The sequence below is a fragment of the Carcharodon carcharias genome, chromosome 9 (assembly GCF_017639515.1).
Source record: "Carcharodon carcharias isolate sCarCar2 chromosome 9, sCarCar2.pri, whole genome shotgun sequence".
Lineage (NCBI taxonomy): Eukaryota > Metazoa > Chordata > Chondrichthyes > Lamniformes > Lamnidae > Carcharodon > Carcharodon carcharias.
In genome coordinates this window covers 161,734,332-161,754,677 of record NC_054475.1, presented here as the reverse complement: position 1 = coordinate 161,754,677, position 20,346 = coordinate 161,734,332, and the positions used below count along the sequence as shown (strand labels likewise).

General features: G+C 45.0%; 1 protein-coding gene across 5 annotated transcripts in view; it reads left to right on the top strand.

Annotated features, from left to right (window-relative positions):
• The window catches only part of fmr1 (FMRP translational regulator 1), an 86,098-nt gene extending 67,485 nt beyond the window's left edge, over positions 1 to 18,613 (top strand). For 2 of the 5 annotated variants that reach the window (XM_041196071.1, XM_041196070.1), the window contains 5 exons: positions 3,877 to 4,072; positions 5,241 to 5,441; positions 5,901 to 5,980; positions 7,110 to 7,139; positions 17,543 to 18,613. In XM_041196071.1, coding sequence (XP_041052005.1) covers positions 3,877 to 4,072; positions 5,241 to 5,441; positions 5,901 to 5,980; positions 7,110 to 7,139; positions 17,543 to 17,713 — 678 coding nt within the window. In that variant the 3' untranslated portion in view covers positions 17,714 to 18,613. The remainder of the gene's footprint in view (positions 1 to 3,876; positions 4,073 to 5,240; positions 5,442 to 5,900; positions 5,981 to 7,109; positions 7,140 to 17,542) is intronic. The other 3 variants (XM_041196073.1, XM_041196075.1, XM_041196072.1) reach the window with 3 other exon arrangements.
• The last annotated feature ends 1,733 nt before the right edge of the window (positions 18,614 to 20,346 follow it).

Genomic DNA, 20,346 nt, shown 5'->3' with positions numbered 1-20,346 from the left:
ATGTGAACAGAAACTTGATATTCACCACAGGGAACGCTAGCCCGTTTAAATTATTTTCCTACCTTGCCCCCCTAAACCTAGGGTTGCTGAAAGTTGTCATAATACTGCAAATGGGTGATTTGTGCTGCCTTGCCAGTTACGCACCTTCCAGGCATATATTTAAAATGAGATCTATCTGCTGACTAGACAGACAGTAGCTGACTGTTGAGCCTGAGGGTTTCCTAGTTTTTGTGACTAAGCTACTTACTGCCTTAATCAGCTAAATCATTGGATAAAAAGGGCTAGCAACATCCTCCAGTATCAGATATCCTCGGCGAGGCTGCTGATGTTAGGCCCCTCCATTTGTACCCCATTTGTTGCAGAATAAACTGCAGGTTGTAAGACTAATGAAAATTTAATCCCACTGTAACCTGTAGAAATGGCTCATTGCACAGACTTTCGACACTGGTTAGGGTTATAGAATCATTATGACTCACGAGACCATTCGTCCCAATGAATCAATGCCGGTACTCTGTAGAGGAATCCAATCAGTCCCATTTGCCTGCTCTAACCCCATAGCCCTGCATGTTAATTTCTCTCAAGTGCCAATCCAGTTTCCTTTTGAAATCATTGATCGTTACTGCTTCCACCACCCTCATGCAGCAACTTCCAAGTCATAACAACTAGGTACAAAAAAGTCTTCTTTGTATCCCCGCCTGTATCTTGTGCACAAAACCTTAAATCTGTCCCCTCATTCTTGTATGATCAGCTAATGGGAACAGTTTTTTTTTTTATACCTGTCAATCTTGTACACTTCTGGTAAATCTCCCCTTAGTCTCCTTTCCTCCAAGGAAAACAGCCTAACCTTGTAACTAAAAGCCCCCATCCCTGGAACCATTCTGGTAAAACTCCTCAACACGTTCTCAAGAGTCCTCACATCCTTCCTGAAGTGTGATCACCAGAACTGGATGCAAAACCTCAGTTGTGGCCTAACCAGAGCTTTATAAAAGTTCAGCATAACTTCCCTGCTTTTGTACTCAGTACCTCTATCTATGAAGTCCAAGTACGCTTTGCTAATTACCCTTTCAATATGTCTTGCTACCTTCAAAGATCTGTATGCATGAGCCCTAACCCTAGGCCGCTCTGACCCGGCACACTTTAGAACTGTGCCATACGAGTATACGAATTAAGAGCAGGAGTAGGCCACTTGACCCCTTGATCCTGCTCCACCATTCAATAAGATCATGGCTGATCTGATTGTAACCTCAACTCCACATTCCTGCCTACACCTGATAACTTTTCACCCCCTTGCTCATCAAGAATCTATCCAGCTCTGCCTGAAAAATATTCAAAGCCTCTACTTCCACCACCTTTAGAGCAAGAGTTTCAAAGACTCACAACTCTAAGAAAAAAATTCTCCTCATCTCTGTCCTAAATGTGCGACCCCTTATTTTTAAACAGTGTCCTCAGTACTAGATTATCCCACAAGGGGAAACATCCTCTCCACATTGACCCTGTCAAGACCCTTCTATCTTATATGTTGCCTCTTACTCTTCTAAACTGCAGCAGATACGAGCCTAGCCTTTCCAACCTTTCCTCATAAGACAGCCCAACCAATCTAGATATTAGTTTAACTTTTTCTGAACTGCTTCCAACACATTTACATCCTTCCTTAAATAAGGAGAAACACAGAGCTCCTGCAGTCCTCCCTTTGTTGTGTAGCAGCATTGGGAGAAACCAACCCATGCCCCCATTTTACGGCATTAGCTACCATGACCCAATAAGTTTAAATGTCCCAATCCACTTTGGGAAGTTACGGAAGGAAGGTAAGTGTGTAAGGTAAGTGGGTGAGGGGGTAGGGTAGCAGGTAAGTGGGTGAGGGTGTGGAGTGGGTTGGGAGGGTGGGGGAATAGTCAGGTGTTCAGGAGGGTAGTCGGGATGGGGGTGTTTAGTTGGCAGTTGGAGACAGTTGGGGGGTCGGGATAGCGAGGGTATTCGGGTTGGAGAGGATAGTTGCCTTTTGGGGAGGATGTAGTTGGGTTGAGGAGGTAGTCGGGAGGTTCAAGAAGAGGAGTTGGTGAGTCATCAGTATAGTTACCCTAGATTTAGAACTGGTTTTAATCCTTCTAACTTTTCCTGGGTAACTATTCTGCTAAAAGAGTTGGAACCATCTGATGTCTCTGACTTTAACTCAGAATTTCGGAGGGTTCTAGGCGCAGGAGAATTACCCAATGCAAGTTGAAACTTCCCAGGCAATTTCCATGTAATCAGTGCGTGGGGACTTCCGAGAGGTCCCCAGCACATCTTTGGGAGGCCAGTAGACCTGGGCCATTAATATTCTAGCCTTGCCCAGCACCTTTAAGCATAAATCACATTCTTTGTCCCTAATAGGACCCACCCTGCCTCTAACTACCTGCTTATTAGAAGATTATTGGGTTTCGTGCTGTTTCAAGTGAAATGTACTGATGCTGAAGGATCAGACATGGTCTTCGCACTCTGCTCACTCTTTATTGGGTAAGGGTATCGAGGGATATGGAACAATAGGTAAATGGTGGTGAAGTGCAGATCAGCCATGATCTAAGTGAATGACAGATTAGGAATGAGGGGCTGCATGGCCTACTCCTATTCCTTTGTTTCTTAAGTAACTTGCCTAACTACCTGAAGCCTTCCTCAAACTTTGATCAATTTGACACCTGGAATTGTGTCCCAAGGACAGTAGTATCTGTATATAAACAGGTAATATCCATTCTATTATTAGTTGACCAGAGTTGTCACAGGTCTTGCACAGCAACATGAGCACTGCTTTTGATGTACTTCATCCCTCAATTTAGTCATCTATCTTGATTTTTTTTTTAATACATTTATCCACAGCTGAAAGAATCAAATTCCCTCTGAACTGGTTACATTGTTTCCCCATTATTTGATCTGCTTGCAGTTTTGGTGTCACAAAGGTTTTGTTTACACTGCCTGCATTCAACAGCAAAGACCCAATACCAGTTTCTCCCCTATCTAGGCTGAACTTTCAAGCTTGAGAAGTCCCTATTGATAGCTGTAGTCTGTTTCCTACTTTTAAGCTAATCCTCTATCCAGCGATTATACTTACCTCTTATTCTATGATTCCTTGGCTTCTGAAATCCAAATACAAAATAGTTGCATTTTATTTGTCCACGTTATATCTTGTGATGAGTTACTTCAGCATAGTTTCTGCTACCTAAATTCATGCTTACCAGTTAACATTTCTTTAGTGTTCATCCATTAGAATTGTTTCAACAGTTTTCCCATGCTACAATTGCTAATTGCCCCTTGAGCCTTTCTTAAGTATTAGAAGTTTCATAGCACTCAATCTCCCCCGTGTTTTCCAGGTACAAAGAGCACCTAATCTATTCGTAACCGCACGATCTGGCATGAAAATGCCAGCTTGTTTGGGTTAACAGTAGAAAAAGTTAAGCTATTGTTGATCCGCAAAAGCTTCAAAAAGCCAAAAGGCCTGTTTCCAAGGTTATTGCTAATGTCATCTTGTCAGTGGAAGGGTCAAGTGCAATTTAACGTTCGATGTCCATTCTGGCACATGTACGTCAGCTGAAAAACGTCATTGGTAACTTAGGCTTTAAGCTGCAGCATTTTGTGTTCTAAATCTCCTGTGAACTGATTTTCCACAGTTGGGCGTTGTAGATCTCTGTGCAGAGAACAATGCCAAAATAGATGCATTCTCTTACTCATTGCATCCATGCCCCACCCAATTCAAATAATGTGAATTATCAGCCAGATTAAATCCTGAGAATAAATAGTCCTGCGAGCATTGGTCAAGCCCTGGTTTCAATGTTCTGGAGATCCTGAAATGTAATTCTTGTTCTGGTGAATTTGGCCACACTAAAGACCTTTGTGCTTTTCGTACAGGAGGTTGACCAGCTGCGCATGGAACGTTTACAAATTGATGAACAACTTCGGCAGATGGGCGCAGGATTGAGGACCCCTGCAAACCGCCCCGACAAAGAAAGGGGTTACTCGACTGATGAAAGTACAAGTTACTTGCGTGGGGGCAGACCCTACAGCAGTCGAGGGCGTGGCAGACGAGGTCCAGGCTATGCATCAGGTTCAATATTCTTAAATATATATAGCCCCAGTTTAGGAGAAAATTCGCTATTTCAAGCAACAAAGTTTGTTGCAGGATTATTGCTCTGTTTTTAAAACAATTTTACTTTTTCAAATTCTAATAAATGTGGAGCTTTTTTACCCAGTGAAAAATTCATGTGTGTGAGATTTTTGAATCCCAGCCTTAATAGTGATCCATTATATATATATATATTCTACCTGACCTTATTAAGGTCATTTGGCCCATTTTCATTCATCCATCCTTGCTACAGTTGTACAGGGTTTTGGTGAAACCACATCTGGAGTACTGTGTGCAGTTTTGGTCTCCAAATTTAGGAAAAGGTACACTTTCATTGGAGGCAGTACAGTGAGAGTTTACTAAATTGGTCCCAGTGATTAAGGGGTTGTCCTATGATGAGTGGCTGAGTAATTTGGGTCCAAGTTGTTTGGAGTTTAAAAGAATGAGAGGCAAACTCCTTGAAACCTATAAAATTCTGAAGGAATTTGAAGGAGTAGACGCTGAGAGATTGTTTCTGCTGGTTGGGGAATCTAAAACACAAGGGCATAGCCTCAGGATAAGGGGCCAATTGTTTTTCTTTTTATTCATTCATAGGATCTAGGCATCGCTGTCAAGGCCAGCATTTATTGCCTATCCCAAATTGCCCTTGAGAAGGTGTTGGTGAGCTGCCTTCTTGAAGTGCTGCAGGACTGAGATGAGAAGAATTTACTTCACTCAAAGGGTTGTGAATCTTTGGAATTTTCTCCCCCCGAGAGGGTTATGGATGCTCTATCATCGAATACATTTAAGACTGAGAAATTTTTAGTCTCTCAGGGAATTAAGGGATATGAGGAGTGGGCGGGAAAATGGAGTTGAAGCCCAAGATCAGCCATGATTGTATTGAATGATGGAGCAGGTTCAATGGGCCCTGTGGCCTACTCTTATTTCTTGTGTAGCGTCAAGTTTCCTACTCAATATCGGAAGGTTACTGCTGTGTTTTTGCAGTGAATGGAATGGTTGGCTTATGCTTGCTGCCTGGATATCCCATCTTTCTGGCTGAAGGAACTGAGGACACAAATGGAAGGGTTAAATGGGAATAGACTAGCTTTTCTTAAGCGAGGTTTTACTATCCCATAACTGATTTTTGCTTTTCTTCCTCCTGGCTGCTAAGGTAATAACTCTGAAGCATCCAATGCCTCTGAGACTGAATCTGAACACAGAGATGAGCTAAGTGATTGGTCACTGGCGCCAACAGATGAAGAAAGGGAACCATATTCACGTCGGGGTGACAGTCGTAGGCGGGGAAATGCTGGGCGTGGCCGCGGTGGAGGGCGTGGCCGTGGCAGCAACAAAAATCCATCGGCAACTTCAGGTAATTAGCGAGAGTGTACTATTGCCAACTCCATGCATTTCAACTTTTTAAAGAGAGACTTAGCTGTCTTTTTTGGATGCACCAAGCATCCAAATGGAGATTATTAAATAAGTGAATATGTAACTAATTTAAATCACAATTTTTAACATTACAATCCAAGTGACTTAAATTTGTAAAGTGAACTCTGAATAAGTGTGCAGACTGTGTGCTATTTTTTGAGGGTATTGACAGTGTGCGTGTAGCTGGGTAATGCGGGCACGTTCTGCATCTGAACAGATTGCAATATTGTGCATGCTTACGTAGCTGGATAACAGTCTCACTTTGAGGATTGGAAATATTGAAGTTCATTTTGTCTGTCTGTGTGTGTGGGTTTCTATCACTAGATGACAACTGCCGGAATAATTTAATTGTACTCTGCAGTCCTGATCTAAAATGATTTTTTTTTGGTTGGCATTTTAGATGAATTCTTGAGGGCAGACATCCGTAAACGCAATTCATCAAGAGACTCAAAAACCAGGACGACAGACAGCTCACTGCAGGTAGCCTTTCAATTGTGCTTTTCTGTTGCACAGTTCAGAGAGGCACAGTTTGTAAAGACTATATTGTTATTTAAAATGTCTGGAGCTACGTCTTTCACATTGCATCTGTGGATATTGTTCCTTTCGACAAAACAAATGATCTTCAAAATCTAATAAAACTGGTCACAGTCTATTTCCTTAAATAAACAAGTATGAAATATTAACTAAAACAGACCAAAAATTAGGATTTTCTGCTTTATAGATGTTATAGATTTTCAAATGTCATACATTTGATCTCCCTGTCCTAGCTTCAGATATACTGTCAATGATCCAAAGGCACCTTTCATTGCAGAATATGTAGACCTGTTTACCAAAGTGAAAGACCGAGTGTACAAATAACAGCGTCTTGTGAAAGAGGCAGGAAAGCTGTGCATCGCCGAAGGCTGGGGTTTGGTTTTTGAAAATTTGAAGAATAAGAGCATAAAATGCAAAACACAGATGACTTCAGCTGAGTCTTGATTAAGTGTCGTAGGTTTAGAGTGATGCTCAATTTTTTTAGTGGCCCATCATACATACACACTGTATAGTACCAACATCCACCACTTTGACCCCAATCCAGCCTTTTACACAGTCAGTTCCCACACTGACTTTATACAAAAGTTTCAATTTACATTGCTTCAGATCAAGAAGTGTCAGTTTTTTTCCAGTTTTTTTTGTACCCCTTTACCCGAATACGTGTTAAATTTCTGCTGTTTGATCAGTAAATCAGTTGGATATTATGATGAATCACTGCCAACCAAATTTTAACCCAAGAAGGCAATCCTTTGCAGTCAGTAACTGATGTTTTTCCCTTTTTGTCTGCTGTGCACATTTACTAAAATATCCACTTGTATTTGATGTAATCATTTGGGGTCATTGGCATTTGATTTGCCTTAAGGTGGGTTCTCCTGTTTATCTCTCTAAGAATGGAAGTTTGGCATTCTGAAATATATAAAATGTTGTACTAGCAAGGCAATATATATGTTGAAAGTTCTGCGTTCTTACCTGCTGCTTAGGAGATTTCATCGAAAGTACACTTGTTTGAACATTTTTTCCCAGCATGTTTTAAACATACTTTTTACTTTTCTCTCTTTTTGCTGGCACTATCAAGATTGGGAAGCCACTATATGGGGAATCACAGGTATGAAAGAATTGGCATCCTGCCACATTATGATGCAGCATGGCAAAACAATTTGTGACACATGAGCTTGTATTTATATAGCACCCTTCAATACAATCCAGTAAATTCTCTCACAGATGAAGATGGTACACAACAGCAAAGCAGTTGGCAGGGTTGACTGTGAACGTGGATTTGAGGAGGCTTTTTAATGTGGGGAAAGTAGTATTAAGGCAGAGGTGGCTCAACTAAAGACTCACTCACTGATGATGGAGCAGTGGGGACAGGGTAACGAGCATGTCAAAAACAGATCGAGCGCAAAGACTACTGAACGTTGGGTAGAAGGTTTAGGCTGTCAGCAATTGGAAATGGATGAGTTGACGGCGGGGGTGGATTTGTAAACAAGGTCAAGGTGAGAGCCAAAGGAGATCACACATTAGATCAAAGGAAGTGGATTATAAGGATGCCAGAAAAAATGGTAAGCCTGAGGATTGGGAGCAATGTAGAACCCAGAAAAGGAAGATGAAGAGATGATTAAGAGAGGGAAAAGAAAATATGAATGCAAAGCATTGAGGAACATAAAGGTGGACTGTGAAAACTTCTTTAAGTATGTGAAAAGGAAAACATTAACAAGGACAAACGTGGCCCATTACAGGGGGGGGGGCAGGGGAATTTATAATGGAGAACTGGAAATGGCAGAGAAAATAAACAGCTATTTTGTGTCTGTCTTCACAGAAGAAGCTACAGAAAATCTCCCAGAAATACTAGGCATACAAGGGACTTGTGAAACTGAGGGCGGAATTTTCCGAGTCCGCTGGTGCTGGGTATGATAGGTGGTGTGTGCAGAAAATATGGCGGGACCCACTTCACGATGGCATGAAGGCAGGTCGCGATCTTCTGCTCAGCCTGCCGACGGCGGACCGCGTTTCCCGCCATCGGTCGGCGGGGAGCTAATTGTCATACATTAGCATATAATTAAAAGGCCATCCCATCAGGCTCTTGGAACCCCGCTGTATCATCTGTCCACATCGGTGGGGAAGCATGCCGACGTGTTTCACAACAGCACGCAGGTGACGTGCACTTGGCGGCCTTCACTTTGGGGCAACTGAGGTGAGTGAGCAGCAACGTCCTCCACGGCTCGCCTGTTGTTTACAGGCCTCGGGCACCGGGGGTGCTTGGGAAACTGATGCCTGGCCACGCAGGCGACTGCTGAGGGGTGGCGGGTGTCTGGGACTAAGTGCTGGCCAGCCTCAGAAGCAATTGCTGAGGGGGGTGGCGTGAGGGGTGCCCTCACACAGGTGTGGGGCAGGGTAAGCGAGGAAAGTATCCACGCATTAGGGACACCTGTATAAAGTGACCGTGACTCTGCAACTAAGACAGATCAGGCGCAGTCACAGTAATATGATTGGGGCCAGGGTCCTACCCTGCCCGTCTACACAAACAACGCGGAGCCACCAAAAGGCCACCATGCGCTCCATATCTTACCCTCCCACCGCACCCAGCCGCCCGGCACAGACTTCAAGTCTGCCACCACTTTATTGGACTGCGGAATAGTTGGACTACACACGTACAATCTCCTCATCAACGCTGGCCATGTAGCAGTCACTTTTGGAGGCACTCACAGCCCCTTGCAATCTCAGCATCCTGGTTTGGATTGTGAAAGTGACCGCGGTGCTCAATTTCTATGTCAGTCGCTCCTTTCAGGGCTCCACAGGTGACCTCTGGAGGATTTCACAATCCGCCACCCACAAATGCAACCATGAGGTCACGGATGCATCTTCTCCATGGCACACAACTTTGTATATTTTGCCTGGGACCGGGACAGCCAGGATGCAAGGGTTCCCGCAGGTGCAGAATGCGATTAGCTGCACTCGTGTGGCACTCGCGTCACCATCACCACACTCGGTGAACTTCATCAACTGCAAATGCTTCCACTCACTAGACGTGCAGTTGATATGCGATCACCAGAAAGCGCCCTGGTCACTTTCAGAGCCACTGGTAATGGATGCCCTCCATGTCCCCTTGGTGCCAAGTCCTGCAGTAAGTGGCAGATATGAGCCACCAGGTCCCTAGACATGTGCAGTCTTCGGCGACACTGGTTCTCGGTCATCTGCAGGAATGGCAGACGGTGTCTATAGACCCTGGGTGTTGATAGACGCAGAGCAGCAACGGCTCGCTGTCGACCCTGGGCAGCGTGTGCGGAAGCCCCTGCTGCCCCTTCTTCCTAAAGTTGCTGCTCCTGCCTTTGCGCGGCCAGGTGCCTCAATTGCTCTTTCCTCCGCCTTCTACAGTCTCTGTAGACCATCAGGCATACAACTAGGTCACCAGGATCCTGACATGGTCCTCCTGCAACATGAAAGAGAGAGAGACGTGGTTATCATGGCTGTACTTAGCACCTTTCCTGATCCTGTGTGGCTGCCCCTTCCTGGAGAATGCTGGTTCCCCCCTTGGATGGCCAGAGATGAGTGCGCTGCATGGCTGCCCTGTCAACCTGTGACATGGGGAACATGTGTGCAGATGTGCGCACAGTTGCCAGGGAGTGTGCACGACACCTACGTCCTGAGTCGCTAGCAGATCCCTGCAGTCTTCCAGGGTCCACAGAGGCTGCAGGATCGTCTCCTAGGGGGCAAGGGCTACTCGCAGAGGCCGTGGCTGATGATATCCATGCAGCAGCCTCAAACTGCAGCAAAGCAACGCTATAATGAGGCTCATGCAGCAGCCTGTCGGGATGCTGAAAATGCAGTTCCAGTGTCCGGACGGGTCTGGTGGAGCCCTGCAGTACAGTCCACAGAGGATGTCACGCATCGCCATCATCTGCTGCGCCCTTTACAACCTGCCGCTACAACGGGATGAGGAGCTGGCTGTGGAGGAGCTGCATGTCTCCCCTGATGAGGACACTGACGGGGATGAGGGTGAGGGGGTCCTCGGTGGTGACGACGATGGGGATGAGGCTCTCGCACTGGCTAGATGAGGCAGGAGCACCCGGGAGGCACTGATGCCAGATTTGTGGAGGATGATGACGACTTGCAGTGATGTGTCCTCACTTCGCACTTGTAACCGTTTGACTCCAGTCTGGGCTTATTGCAGCGTCAGTACCCTCTGTGAGAACGCTCCTTTCATGGAGATTCAGTGGAGGCCCTAATAGTCGCTAGATCACAGAAGGATAATGTAGTGAGGACACTCCATAGATCTTCACATAGCCTCTGAGAATGTCAGACTCCTGTCTGCCAAGGGCAGCTCGCATGCCCTCCATGATCAGGGCCATCTCAGAGACGCAGCCATGAAACTTTAGATGCATCTGATGCCATGTCCACCTTCAGCACCTCAGCCCTTCAGGAGCTGGTGTACAGCATCACCGGTCACAGATGCTAGTGTGATGGGGGCCAGCCCCACCTTAAAGGTGCTGAGAGGTTACAGAGAGTATGAGAGAACTCTGTGGCGCCTGCCCACTATCTTCTGGCAGCAGTGACCAGCACCGCCGAGGTGCAGGCATCAGTAATATTTCCAGGGAGTGTGAGGTTGGACCATCACTGTGGCCTGAAGGCCACACAAAGCACAGGGAAGAGACCCTGGACTGAGACACCTGCCTTTATCTTGTGCAGAAAGTTTCACATCTGAATGACAAGAACACTGCTCATAAGAACAAGGAGCCATGGGCAGGGAGACATCCTTGGGAGTTTATTGACAGTAGTGAACATTATGTACAAGTGATTAACATCTGGGCCCAGGCTGTGTAACTAATTCTCCTTAACTTTCCTAACCCTGCCGCTACGTCTTGGTGCTCCCGGACATCCACAGCGGAGATGGAGGCAGCCTGCTGACTGTGACGCCCTGTCTGTGATGACTTTGGCGGGCATCCTCTGGAGGGGCAAGACTTGGAGGACTTCAGCCTGCTTTCGGGGTCCTGCTGTGTGGCAGTGGCACCCTCCTCGGCCTGTGAAGCTGGATCTGTGGAGGTCACAGGAAAAGGAAAGTCAGGTGGACCAATCCCTACCAGAGTCACCTGATTGGATGGGCCCACATGGATGGCGTGCACCTGCTGATCCTTCTCCCTATGAGTGCCCGAGGACACCAGCTGACTCCGTGAATGGAAGGGGTAGCTGGAGTGAGATCAAGCAGCCCAGCACTCCTCTCGCATACACACTGTTGGAGGCCAACTATGGCATCAGCGATGGAGTTAAGCTCGCGCAGCAGTGCAGTAGTGAGGTCGAGGACCAAGGTCTCCATGGCGGCTGCCATCATGCCAGTGTTAACTTTGGTGCATTGCAATGCTGGCACTACCTCAGTCTGAAGATGGACAGACTCCTCCATCGTGCCTTGCAATCTGAGGAGTGCAGCGGACAGCGTTTCCTGTTGTTCCTGAGCTTGTCTTTGCAGCTCCAGCAACTGTGCCATGACTGAGTCCAGAGGCTCGTCATCTGACTCGGAATCAGCAATGTTCTAGCCTCCAGCAGCTCCTCCAAGTGGCGGGGACCTGGGAAGTCGCTGCCTTTGCCTGCTGTGGATCAGAAAATGCGATGTGCTCACCAGATTGTGATCCCGAGGCTGGTCCCACCAAGGTGTGTGTCTCTGCGCTGGTGGAGGGTGTGGGTGAGCGCTGTGACGGGACTTCAGGGAGGGTGCCTTCAGATTCCTCTTCAGAGGTTTCTTTCAGAGGCTCTGGGTCGTGGACTCTGTCAACTGCTTCCCAGATGTGCCTGCGAAAGCAAGGGGAGATAATTAGTGCATGGCAGTGGCCTGTGAAACAGGACACCTCACTCACAGCATGGTTGCCTGATGGATGTTGCACTGCTGGATCCTCACTTGGTAGAGCAGCACTGACCTCACCATCAGCACAGGACTGGTGCAGATCCTCGCCGTCCAGCTGGATGCCCTGTTTTCGAATTCTGTCAGAACTTTGAATTCCAGCATCCTTCCTGCTGCCTGCGACCTTTCCCTCCTGTTGTGAGCCAGTTTGTCCTGCATGGATAGAGATGGGGAGAGTGGATCAGGACTCCCGCTGGGCCAGATGATAAGTATGCCTGGTCTGTGTGGGTGGTGAGTGGTCCCATGGACGGGATGAGGACAATGACGATGTGTGTGAGAGAGTGAATGATGATGTCCCTTGCACTGGCAGTGAGCGAGGGCCCCGTGGGTGTGTGAGGTGTTTTTGAGTGTGAGAGTTGGGAGTGATGAAAAGAGTGATTTACCCTGGTGGAATGAAGGAGATCATTCATCCTTTTGTGGCACTGGGTGGCTGACTGCTCTGCAGGTTGTTCACGCTGCCATCGCCTCCCATGCCATATTTGTGACATTGCTACCCATCCTGCAGCCAGAGTGGGGGTAGAGCACTTCCCGGTGGGCCTCCACAGCATCCAGCAGTCACTTGAGAAACCTGTCATTGAAGCAGGGGGGCTGCAGTCTTTTTGTCTTTGCTGACCATGTCTCCCAGGCAGCGGTGGTGAGCTAGTGGTTATGAGCGCTTTGCTGGTGGCTGCCTTTTAAAGATGGCAGCCGGCGTGATGCAACAGCGGGTGATGGCGAGCGGGTGAATGAGAACCCGCCTGCCATGGAAACGGCGTGTTTCACGGGAATGAATATATAATGAGGCAGGCTCGAGAAGATACGGCATGAAAATCTGCCATTTTCATCAGCAGGTAGGACACCATCTTACCCGCCCACTACCGCACTTAGTGCCATTCTGAGAAAATTCTGCCCTGAGGAACTAACAGAAATTAGTATTAGTAAAGAGGTAGTACTTGAAAAGTTAACTGGATTGAAGAGTAATAAACCCCCTGGACCAGATGAGTTTTTACTCATTCGAGGGATATGGGCTTCACTACCTAGGCCAGGATTTATTGCCTTTTCCTAATTGCCCTTGAGAAGGTGGTGGTGAGCTGCCTTCTTGAACTGCTGCAGTCCATGTGGCATAGGTACACCCACAGTGCTGTTAGGGAGGGAGTACCAGGATTTTGACTCAGTGACAGTAAAGGAACAGCGATATATTTCCAAGTCGGGGTGGTGAATGGCTTGGAGGGGAACTTCCAGGTGTTCCCACACATCAGCTCCCCTTGTCCTTCTAGATGGCAGTGCCTGTGGGTTTGGAAAGTGCTGTCTAAGGAGCCTTGGTGAGTTTCTGCAGTGCATCTTATAGATGGTACACACTGCTGCCACTGTGCATCAGCAGTGGAGAGATTGAATGTTTGTGGATGGGGTGCCAATCAAGCAAACTGCTTTGCCCTGGACGGTATCAAGCTTCCTGAGTGGTTTTGGAGCTGCACTCATCCAGGCAAGGGAGCAGTATTCCATCACACTCCTGACTTGTGCTTTGTAGATTGTGGACAGGCTTTGGGGAGTCAGGGGGTGAGTTACTCGCCGCAGGATTCAGAGACTTTGACCTGCTCTTGTAGCCACAGTATTTATATGGCTAGTCCAGTTCAGTTTCTGGACAATGGTAACCTCCAGGACATTGATAGTGGTGGATTCAGCGATGGTAATGCCATTGAATGTCATGGGGCTATGGTTAGATTCTCTCTTATTGGAGATGACCATTGCCTGGCACTTGTGTGGCATGAATATTATTTGCCACTTGTTAGCCAAAGCCTTGATGTTGTCCCACTCTTGCTGTATTTGGACATGAACTGCATGAGGATCTGAGGAGTCGCAAATGGTGCTGAACATTGTGCAATCATCAGTGAACATCCCCACTTCTGACCTAATGATGGAAGGAAGATCATTGATGAAGCAGCTGAAGATAGTTGGGCCTAGGACATTATCCTGAGGAACTCCTGCATTGATGTCCTGAGCTGGGTTGACTGACTCCAACAACCATAACCATCATTTCTTGTTTTTTCCCCCTGATTCCCATTGACTCCAGTTTTGCTAGGGCTCCTTGATGCTACACTCGGTCAAATGCTGCCTTGATGTCAAGGGCAGTCACCCTCACCTCACCTCGAGAGTTCAGCTCTTTTGTCCATATTTGAACCAAGGCTGTAATGAGATCAGGAGCTGAGTGGCCCTACCGGAACACAAACTGAGCGTCAGTGAGCAAATTATAGCTAAGCAAGTGCCACTTGATAGCACTGTTGAGGACTCCTTCCATCACTTTACTGATGATCAAGAGTAAACTGTGGGGCGGTAATTGGCCAGGTTGGATTTGTCCTGCTTTTTGTATATGGGACAACCCTGGACAGCTTTCCATATTGTTGTAGATGTACTGGAACAGCTTGGCTCGGGGGCGCTGCAAGTTCTGGAGCACAAGTCTTCAGTACTATTGCCGGAATATTGTCGGAGCCCATAGCCTTTGCACTTTCCAGTGCATTCAGCCGTTTCTTAATATCATGGGAAGTGATTGGAATCGGCTGCAGACTGACATCTGTGATGCTGGGGACCTCTGGAGGAGGCCGAGATGGACCATCCGCTCGGTATTTCAGGCTGAAGATTGTAGGCAGTGCTTCAGCCTTATCTTTTGCACTGATGTGCTGGGCTCCTCCATCATTGAGGATAGGGATATTTGTGGAGCCTCCTCCTCCAGTGAGTTGTTTAATTGTCCACCACCATCCACGGCTGGATGTGACAGGACTGCAGATCTTAGATCTGATCCGTTGGTTGTCTTAGCTCTGTCTATCATTTGCTGCTTATGCTGTGTGGCATGCAAGTATCCCTGTGTTGTAGCTTCACCAGGTTGGCACCTCTTTGTTAGGTATTCTCGGTGCTGCTCCTAGCATGCCCTCCTGCACTTTTCATTGAACCAGGGTTGATCCCCAGGCTTGGTGGTAATGGTAAAGTGGGGAATGTCCTGGGCCAAGAGGTTACAGATTGTGGTTGAGTACAATTCTGCTGCTGCTGATGGCCCACAGTTGCATAGTCTTGAGTTGCTAGATTTGTTCGAAATCTATCCCATTTAGCATTGTGATAGTGCCACACAACATGATGGAGTGTGTCCTCAATGTGAAGACAGGATTTCATCTCCACAAGAACTGTGCGGTGGTCACTTCTGCCGACACTGTCATGGACAGATGCATCTGCGGCAGGCAGGTTGGTGAGGATGAGATCGTCTGTTTTTCTCTCTTTTTGGTTCCCTCACTGCCTACTGCAGACCCAGTCTAGCAGCTATGTCCTTTAAGACTCGACCAGCACGGTCTGTAGTGGTGTTACCGAACCACTCTTGGTGATAAATATTGAAGCCCCCCACCCAGACTTTATTCTTTCCCCTTGCCACCCTCAGTGCATCCTCCAAGCGACTTTCAATGTGGAGGAGCACTGATTCATCAGCTGAGGGGGCATGGTACGTGATAATCAGCAGGAAGTTTCCTTGCCCGTGTTTGAGTTGATGCCATGAGACTTCATGGGATCCAGAGTCAATGTTGAGGACTCCTAGGGCAACTCCCTCCTGACTGTACACCACTGTGCCACCATCTCTGCTGGGTCCGTCCTACCGTTGGGACAGGACATACTCAGGGATGGTGGTGTCTGGGACATTTTCTGTCAGCTATGATTCCGTGAGTATGACTATGTCAGGGTGTTGCTTGACTAATCTGTGAGACAACTGTCCCATCCCAGAATGTTGAAGGAGGTGGCTTTGGAGATAGTGGACGCATTGGTGGTTATCTTTCAAAATTCTATAGATTCTGGAAAGGTTCCTGCAAATTGGAAAGTCGCAACTGTCAGCTCACTATTTAAGATGGGAGGAAGAGGGGGGGATGGAGAACTGCAAACCTGTTAGTTTGATGTCAGTACTAAGAAAATTGCTAGAATCTGTTATAAGGAATGTGAAAACTGGACAGTTAAAAAAGAATTGTAAAATTGGGCAGAGTCAACATAGATTTATGAAAGGGAAATCATGTTTGACAAACTTGATGGAGTTTTTTGAGGATGTTACTTGTAGCATGGATAAAGGAGAACTAGTGGATGTTGTGTATTAGGATTTTCAGAAGGCTTTGATAAGGTCCCAGTCAGGTGGTTAATAAATAAAATTAGAGCACATGAGATTACAGAAAATATACTAGTATGGATTGAGAATTAGTTAGCAGGCAGAAAGCAGAGAGTAGGAATAAACAGATCATTCTCAAGATGGCTGAGACTAGTTGGGGGGGTGGGGTACTGCAATGTCCACAGCTGTTCACAATCTATATAAATGATTTGGATGTGGGGAGCAATTGTAATATTTCCAAATTTGCTAACTGAATGGGTTAGAACATGGCAGATGGAATATAATGTGTATAAGTGTGAATTTATTCATTTAGGTAGAAAAAACAGGAAGGGAAATATTTCTTAGATGGTAAGAGGCTGGAAGGTACAAGTGTCCAAAGGGACCGGGGTGTCCTGTTCATGATTCACTGAAAGCTGGCATATGCAGGTGCAGCAAGTAATTAGGAAGGCAAATAGTATGTTGGCTTTAATCGCTAGGGGATTTGAGTATAGGAGTAAGGATGTCTTACTGCAGTTATATAGAACCTTGGTGAGATCTCACCTGGAGCATTGTGCACACTTTTGGTCCCTTATCTAAGGAGGGATATAGTTGACATAGAGGGAGTGCAATAGATGTTTGCCATATTAATCCCTGGGGTGGTGGGATTGCCTTATGAGGAGAGATTGAGGAAACTGGGTCTTTATTCCCTAGAGTTTCAAAGAATGAGGGGTGAGCTCTTTGAAACTTACAAAATTCTTACAGAGTGTGCCAGGGTAGATGTAGACAAGATGTTTCTCTTGGCTGGTAATCCTGGAACCAGGAGTCATAATCTCAGGATAAGGGGTAGACCATTTAAGACTGAGATGAGGAGAAATTTCTTCACTCAGAGGGTGGTGAATCTTTGGAATTCTCTACCCAGAGGGCTGTGGATGCTCATCATTGAGTATGTTCAAGACAGAAGTCAATAGGTTTCTGGAGACTAATTACATCAAGGGATATGGGGATTGTGTGGGGAAATGGCATTGAAGTAAACGATCAGCCATGGTGTAATTTAATGGCGGAGCAGGTTCAATGGGCTGAATGGCCTTCTCCTGTTCCTATGTTCCTTTCAAGGACAAGGGTGATGGGTGATTGGAACTTAATGTGAGGCAGATTGTGTGTGGCATAGTTTGTATAAAAGGCTGACTGGAAAGATTGAAGGTACTATCCTGGTGAAACAAGGTTGACCAAGGTTGCTTAGTAAGATATCTCCATCAATAGAAAACAAGGATGGATCCATTCTTTAACATCAGCATTTGCCGCACTATCTGTGAGTTTGATCTGTTCATCTGTCTCAAGCAAGGAGCTGTGAGACTATCAAGAATATGTATGGAAAATCTGTCTATTCAAGGTATTGGCTGTGCTGCACTCTAAGTTTAATACGGTTCTAATTTTATCAACTATTTTTGTAAGTTCCAATATTACACCTTGTCTCTGATGTACATTAAAGGTTACAGGTTCAACATTTCATTTCTGAACACTTTCTGATTTGTTCTAGATCAGAATTGACAGCAATAATGAGAGGAGTGTCGTGACGAAAGCTTCACACAGCCCAAATGTCTTTGCTGAGAGCACTCGACAACGCGTGGGCAAGGAACGTGCTCAGAAGAAAGAGAAGCCAGAGAGTCCCACAGACAACCAGCAAGTGCTGGTGAATGGAGTATCTTAAAGCGCATTCCTGTAGAGTGTTGTTCTCTCTAAATTTCCTTTCATTAACCATACAAACCGGATGCTTACATGTCATTTAGAGAAACCTATTAGGCCAAAGACATAAAACTCATTTGTGCACATTTGATGCACACGGTCCACTTTGTCTTTTGGTGGACAGGTGGAATATTTGTGATGTAACCATTTTCATTTCACTTAGCAAAACTCCTTTTTAAGAAGAAAATTAAAAACAGAGTATATTGTTTGATCTGTGCCTTCAATATAACTTGCCAGAAGGGGGTAACCTTACTATAGTTGCAGAAATCAGGGAAGCTAAATGAGCAGAAGACAGTTACATTGTATTATACATGTATGTAGATAAAAAGTGTGGTTAAATATTGGGGAACCTTTACAGAAGAATGCATGCTTTTCATGATTTCATGATTTTCCTTATATATGCATCTAGCTGAACAGTAAAGGATCAGAAATCCTTGCACTGAAGTTTGTATGGCATTGATCAGTCTGTGGGAGGGCACTTTTTTCTTTACAGCTCTGCATTTGATGTACAAGCATAAATGTAAAGAATTAAATAGTGTGCTGTTTGAAAGGCATAAAATGCCTGAAGATTGTTGCCAAACTGATGATTTGTAGTTATTTATTTTTGGGAATGTACAGTATTTGGGAGGAAAAAGCTTTGTTTATGTACCTGTCCACTATGGACTATTGTGTTAACTTAGTGTAGATGATTAACAAAGGTAGATTGACCTTACAGTATATGAATCTGCAACAGGGGCAATATTTTTCTCTGTACATAGTAGTGAAAACAAATAATTTGGTTTTATGTTGATATTGTTTGGTTGAAGTGCAATATATTTTGTATGCAAGCAGTTTCAATTAATAAAGTTTGATCTTCCTCTGCTGACTGTAGGACAAAAGTTACTTCCTGCTAATTTACTACAAAGTCACAATTTGAGTTGCAATGGTTATGTAAAAAATGACAACAGGACATGATGCGGCAGTATGCAAATACAAGATTTGCAATGTTTTTTATCCCGTTTTCATTCCCCCTGTGTCTTATTTTGTTGCACATGAATCAACATAATGAGAGGAACTAACATCAATTTGAATTTTTGCGATAGTAATGTTGATGAAACCGTCAGCATTGGCTATCATTACTCTGAAACCGATGCAACTTCTGGAGTCCGCACATGTAAAATTAAATGCAGAAATCTAGAAGTTAACGTGAGTGATTCTATTACGCATCTACAGAGGGCACAATGTTAAAGTCTCCCCAGGATGCAAATAATTGGAAATCGCTGAACTACCAAAAACTTGTCCTTTTATACTATTAGTTTCACTGTAAAGGCCCTGAAAAAGTTACATCTTTATAGAAAAAGGTGTAACTGGGTTTTCAATGGTGTACTAAATTCATAATTACAGCTCAAGAACCTCTCTGACCCTGAAAAACTGTGGAATGTTAAATTTCTCCATTATGACAAAATTTCATCTTTTTAAATATGTCCATGATTTTTCAGCTTCTAATTCCATGTGTATTACTTTCTGTCAAATTTAATTAAAAGTGAAGGATCATCATTGTATTTACTTTGTGGTTTGCTGTCTGTGAGAATACTTCAGCATGACTGACAACATACCCTGCTCAATGCCATCACAGTTGCTGGATACCTAGATTCTCTTGAATCGGCTCTGGCTTCAAACAAACATTAGGAAAGAGAGAAATTCATTCCATTTGCCTAGATTTTGCTGAAAAATGATAGCATCTGAATCTGACAGCAACTGAATGATGCAAGCTATTATTGATGCATAAATCAGCCAGCGACTCAGCAAGAAAGAGGTCCACCATGAATTGCAAATTGCTGTATCTGCGAAACTGCACTTAACCTTCCTGTGATTTTCAGAATTGTTATCTGCATTTTACTTGCCCATCAAACTCACCACAGTGAAGTCTGGTAATTATTAGCACCAGCAAGCTTTTAACAGCATAATGATTATTACTGACTGCCAGGCAACCTCTCTGACGCAGAAAGTAAATAATTGTGTGTGAAGCCTCATTCATTCTTACAGAGCAAAGTTTTAAAACCTAAATGTGCACCAACAAATTGAGGAACGCCTTGAGATGCCCCCTTTAACCAAAACCTGGCCTTGTGTCAGGCTTTGTGCTCAATTCAAACTGCTGCAAGGTAAAATACTGCATCAGCATAATTAAATATAAATGAAAGTTAAATGATTTAACATTGGAGACACGGAGGAGTTCGGAAGGTGGTGGCATGGTGTAATGCCACTTCTAGGAATGAATAACAAAAATATTCTCTCAGGCTGATGATAAAATGTATTCCAATAAATATAATCAGCTTTTGATTTGGTTTTCCACCACCTGTTACCAATATTAAAATGATAGGCTGAATGAAAAAGATCACGTAATAACTTAGATGGCATGAAAGCAGGAACTATGGATGCATCCCTTTTATTCTCATGGCAACATATATTGGAGGTAATGCAGAGTGTTAATGAACAAATTAAAATATGAAATGTTCTACCCTGTATATGCAATGTCCAAACAAGTGTTTGGATGTTTATTAAAAGAAAGATAATTTGCACAATAAGTTGCAGCTAAGCTGCTGCTGCAGAAAATGGTAT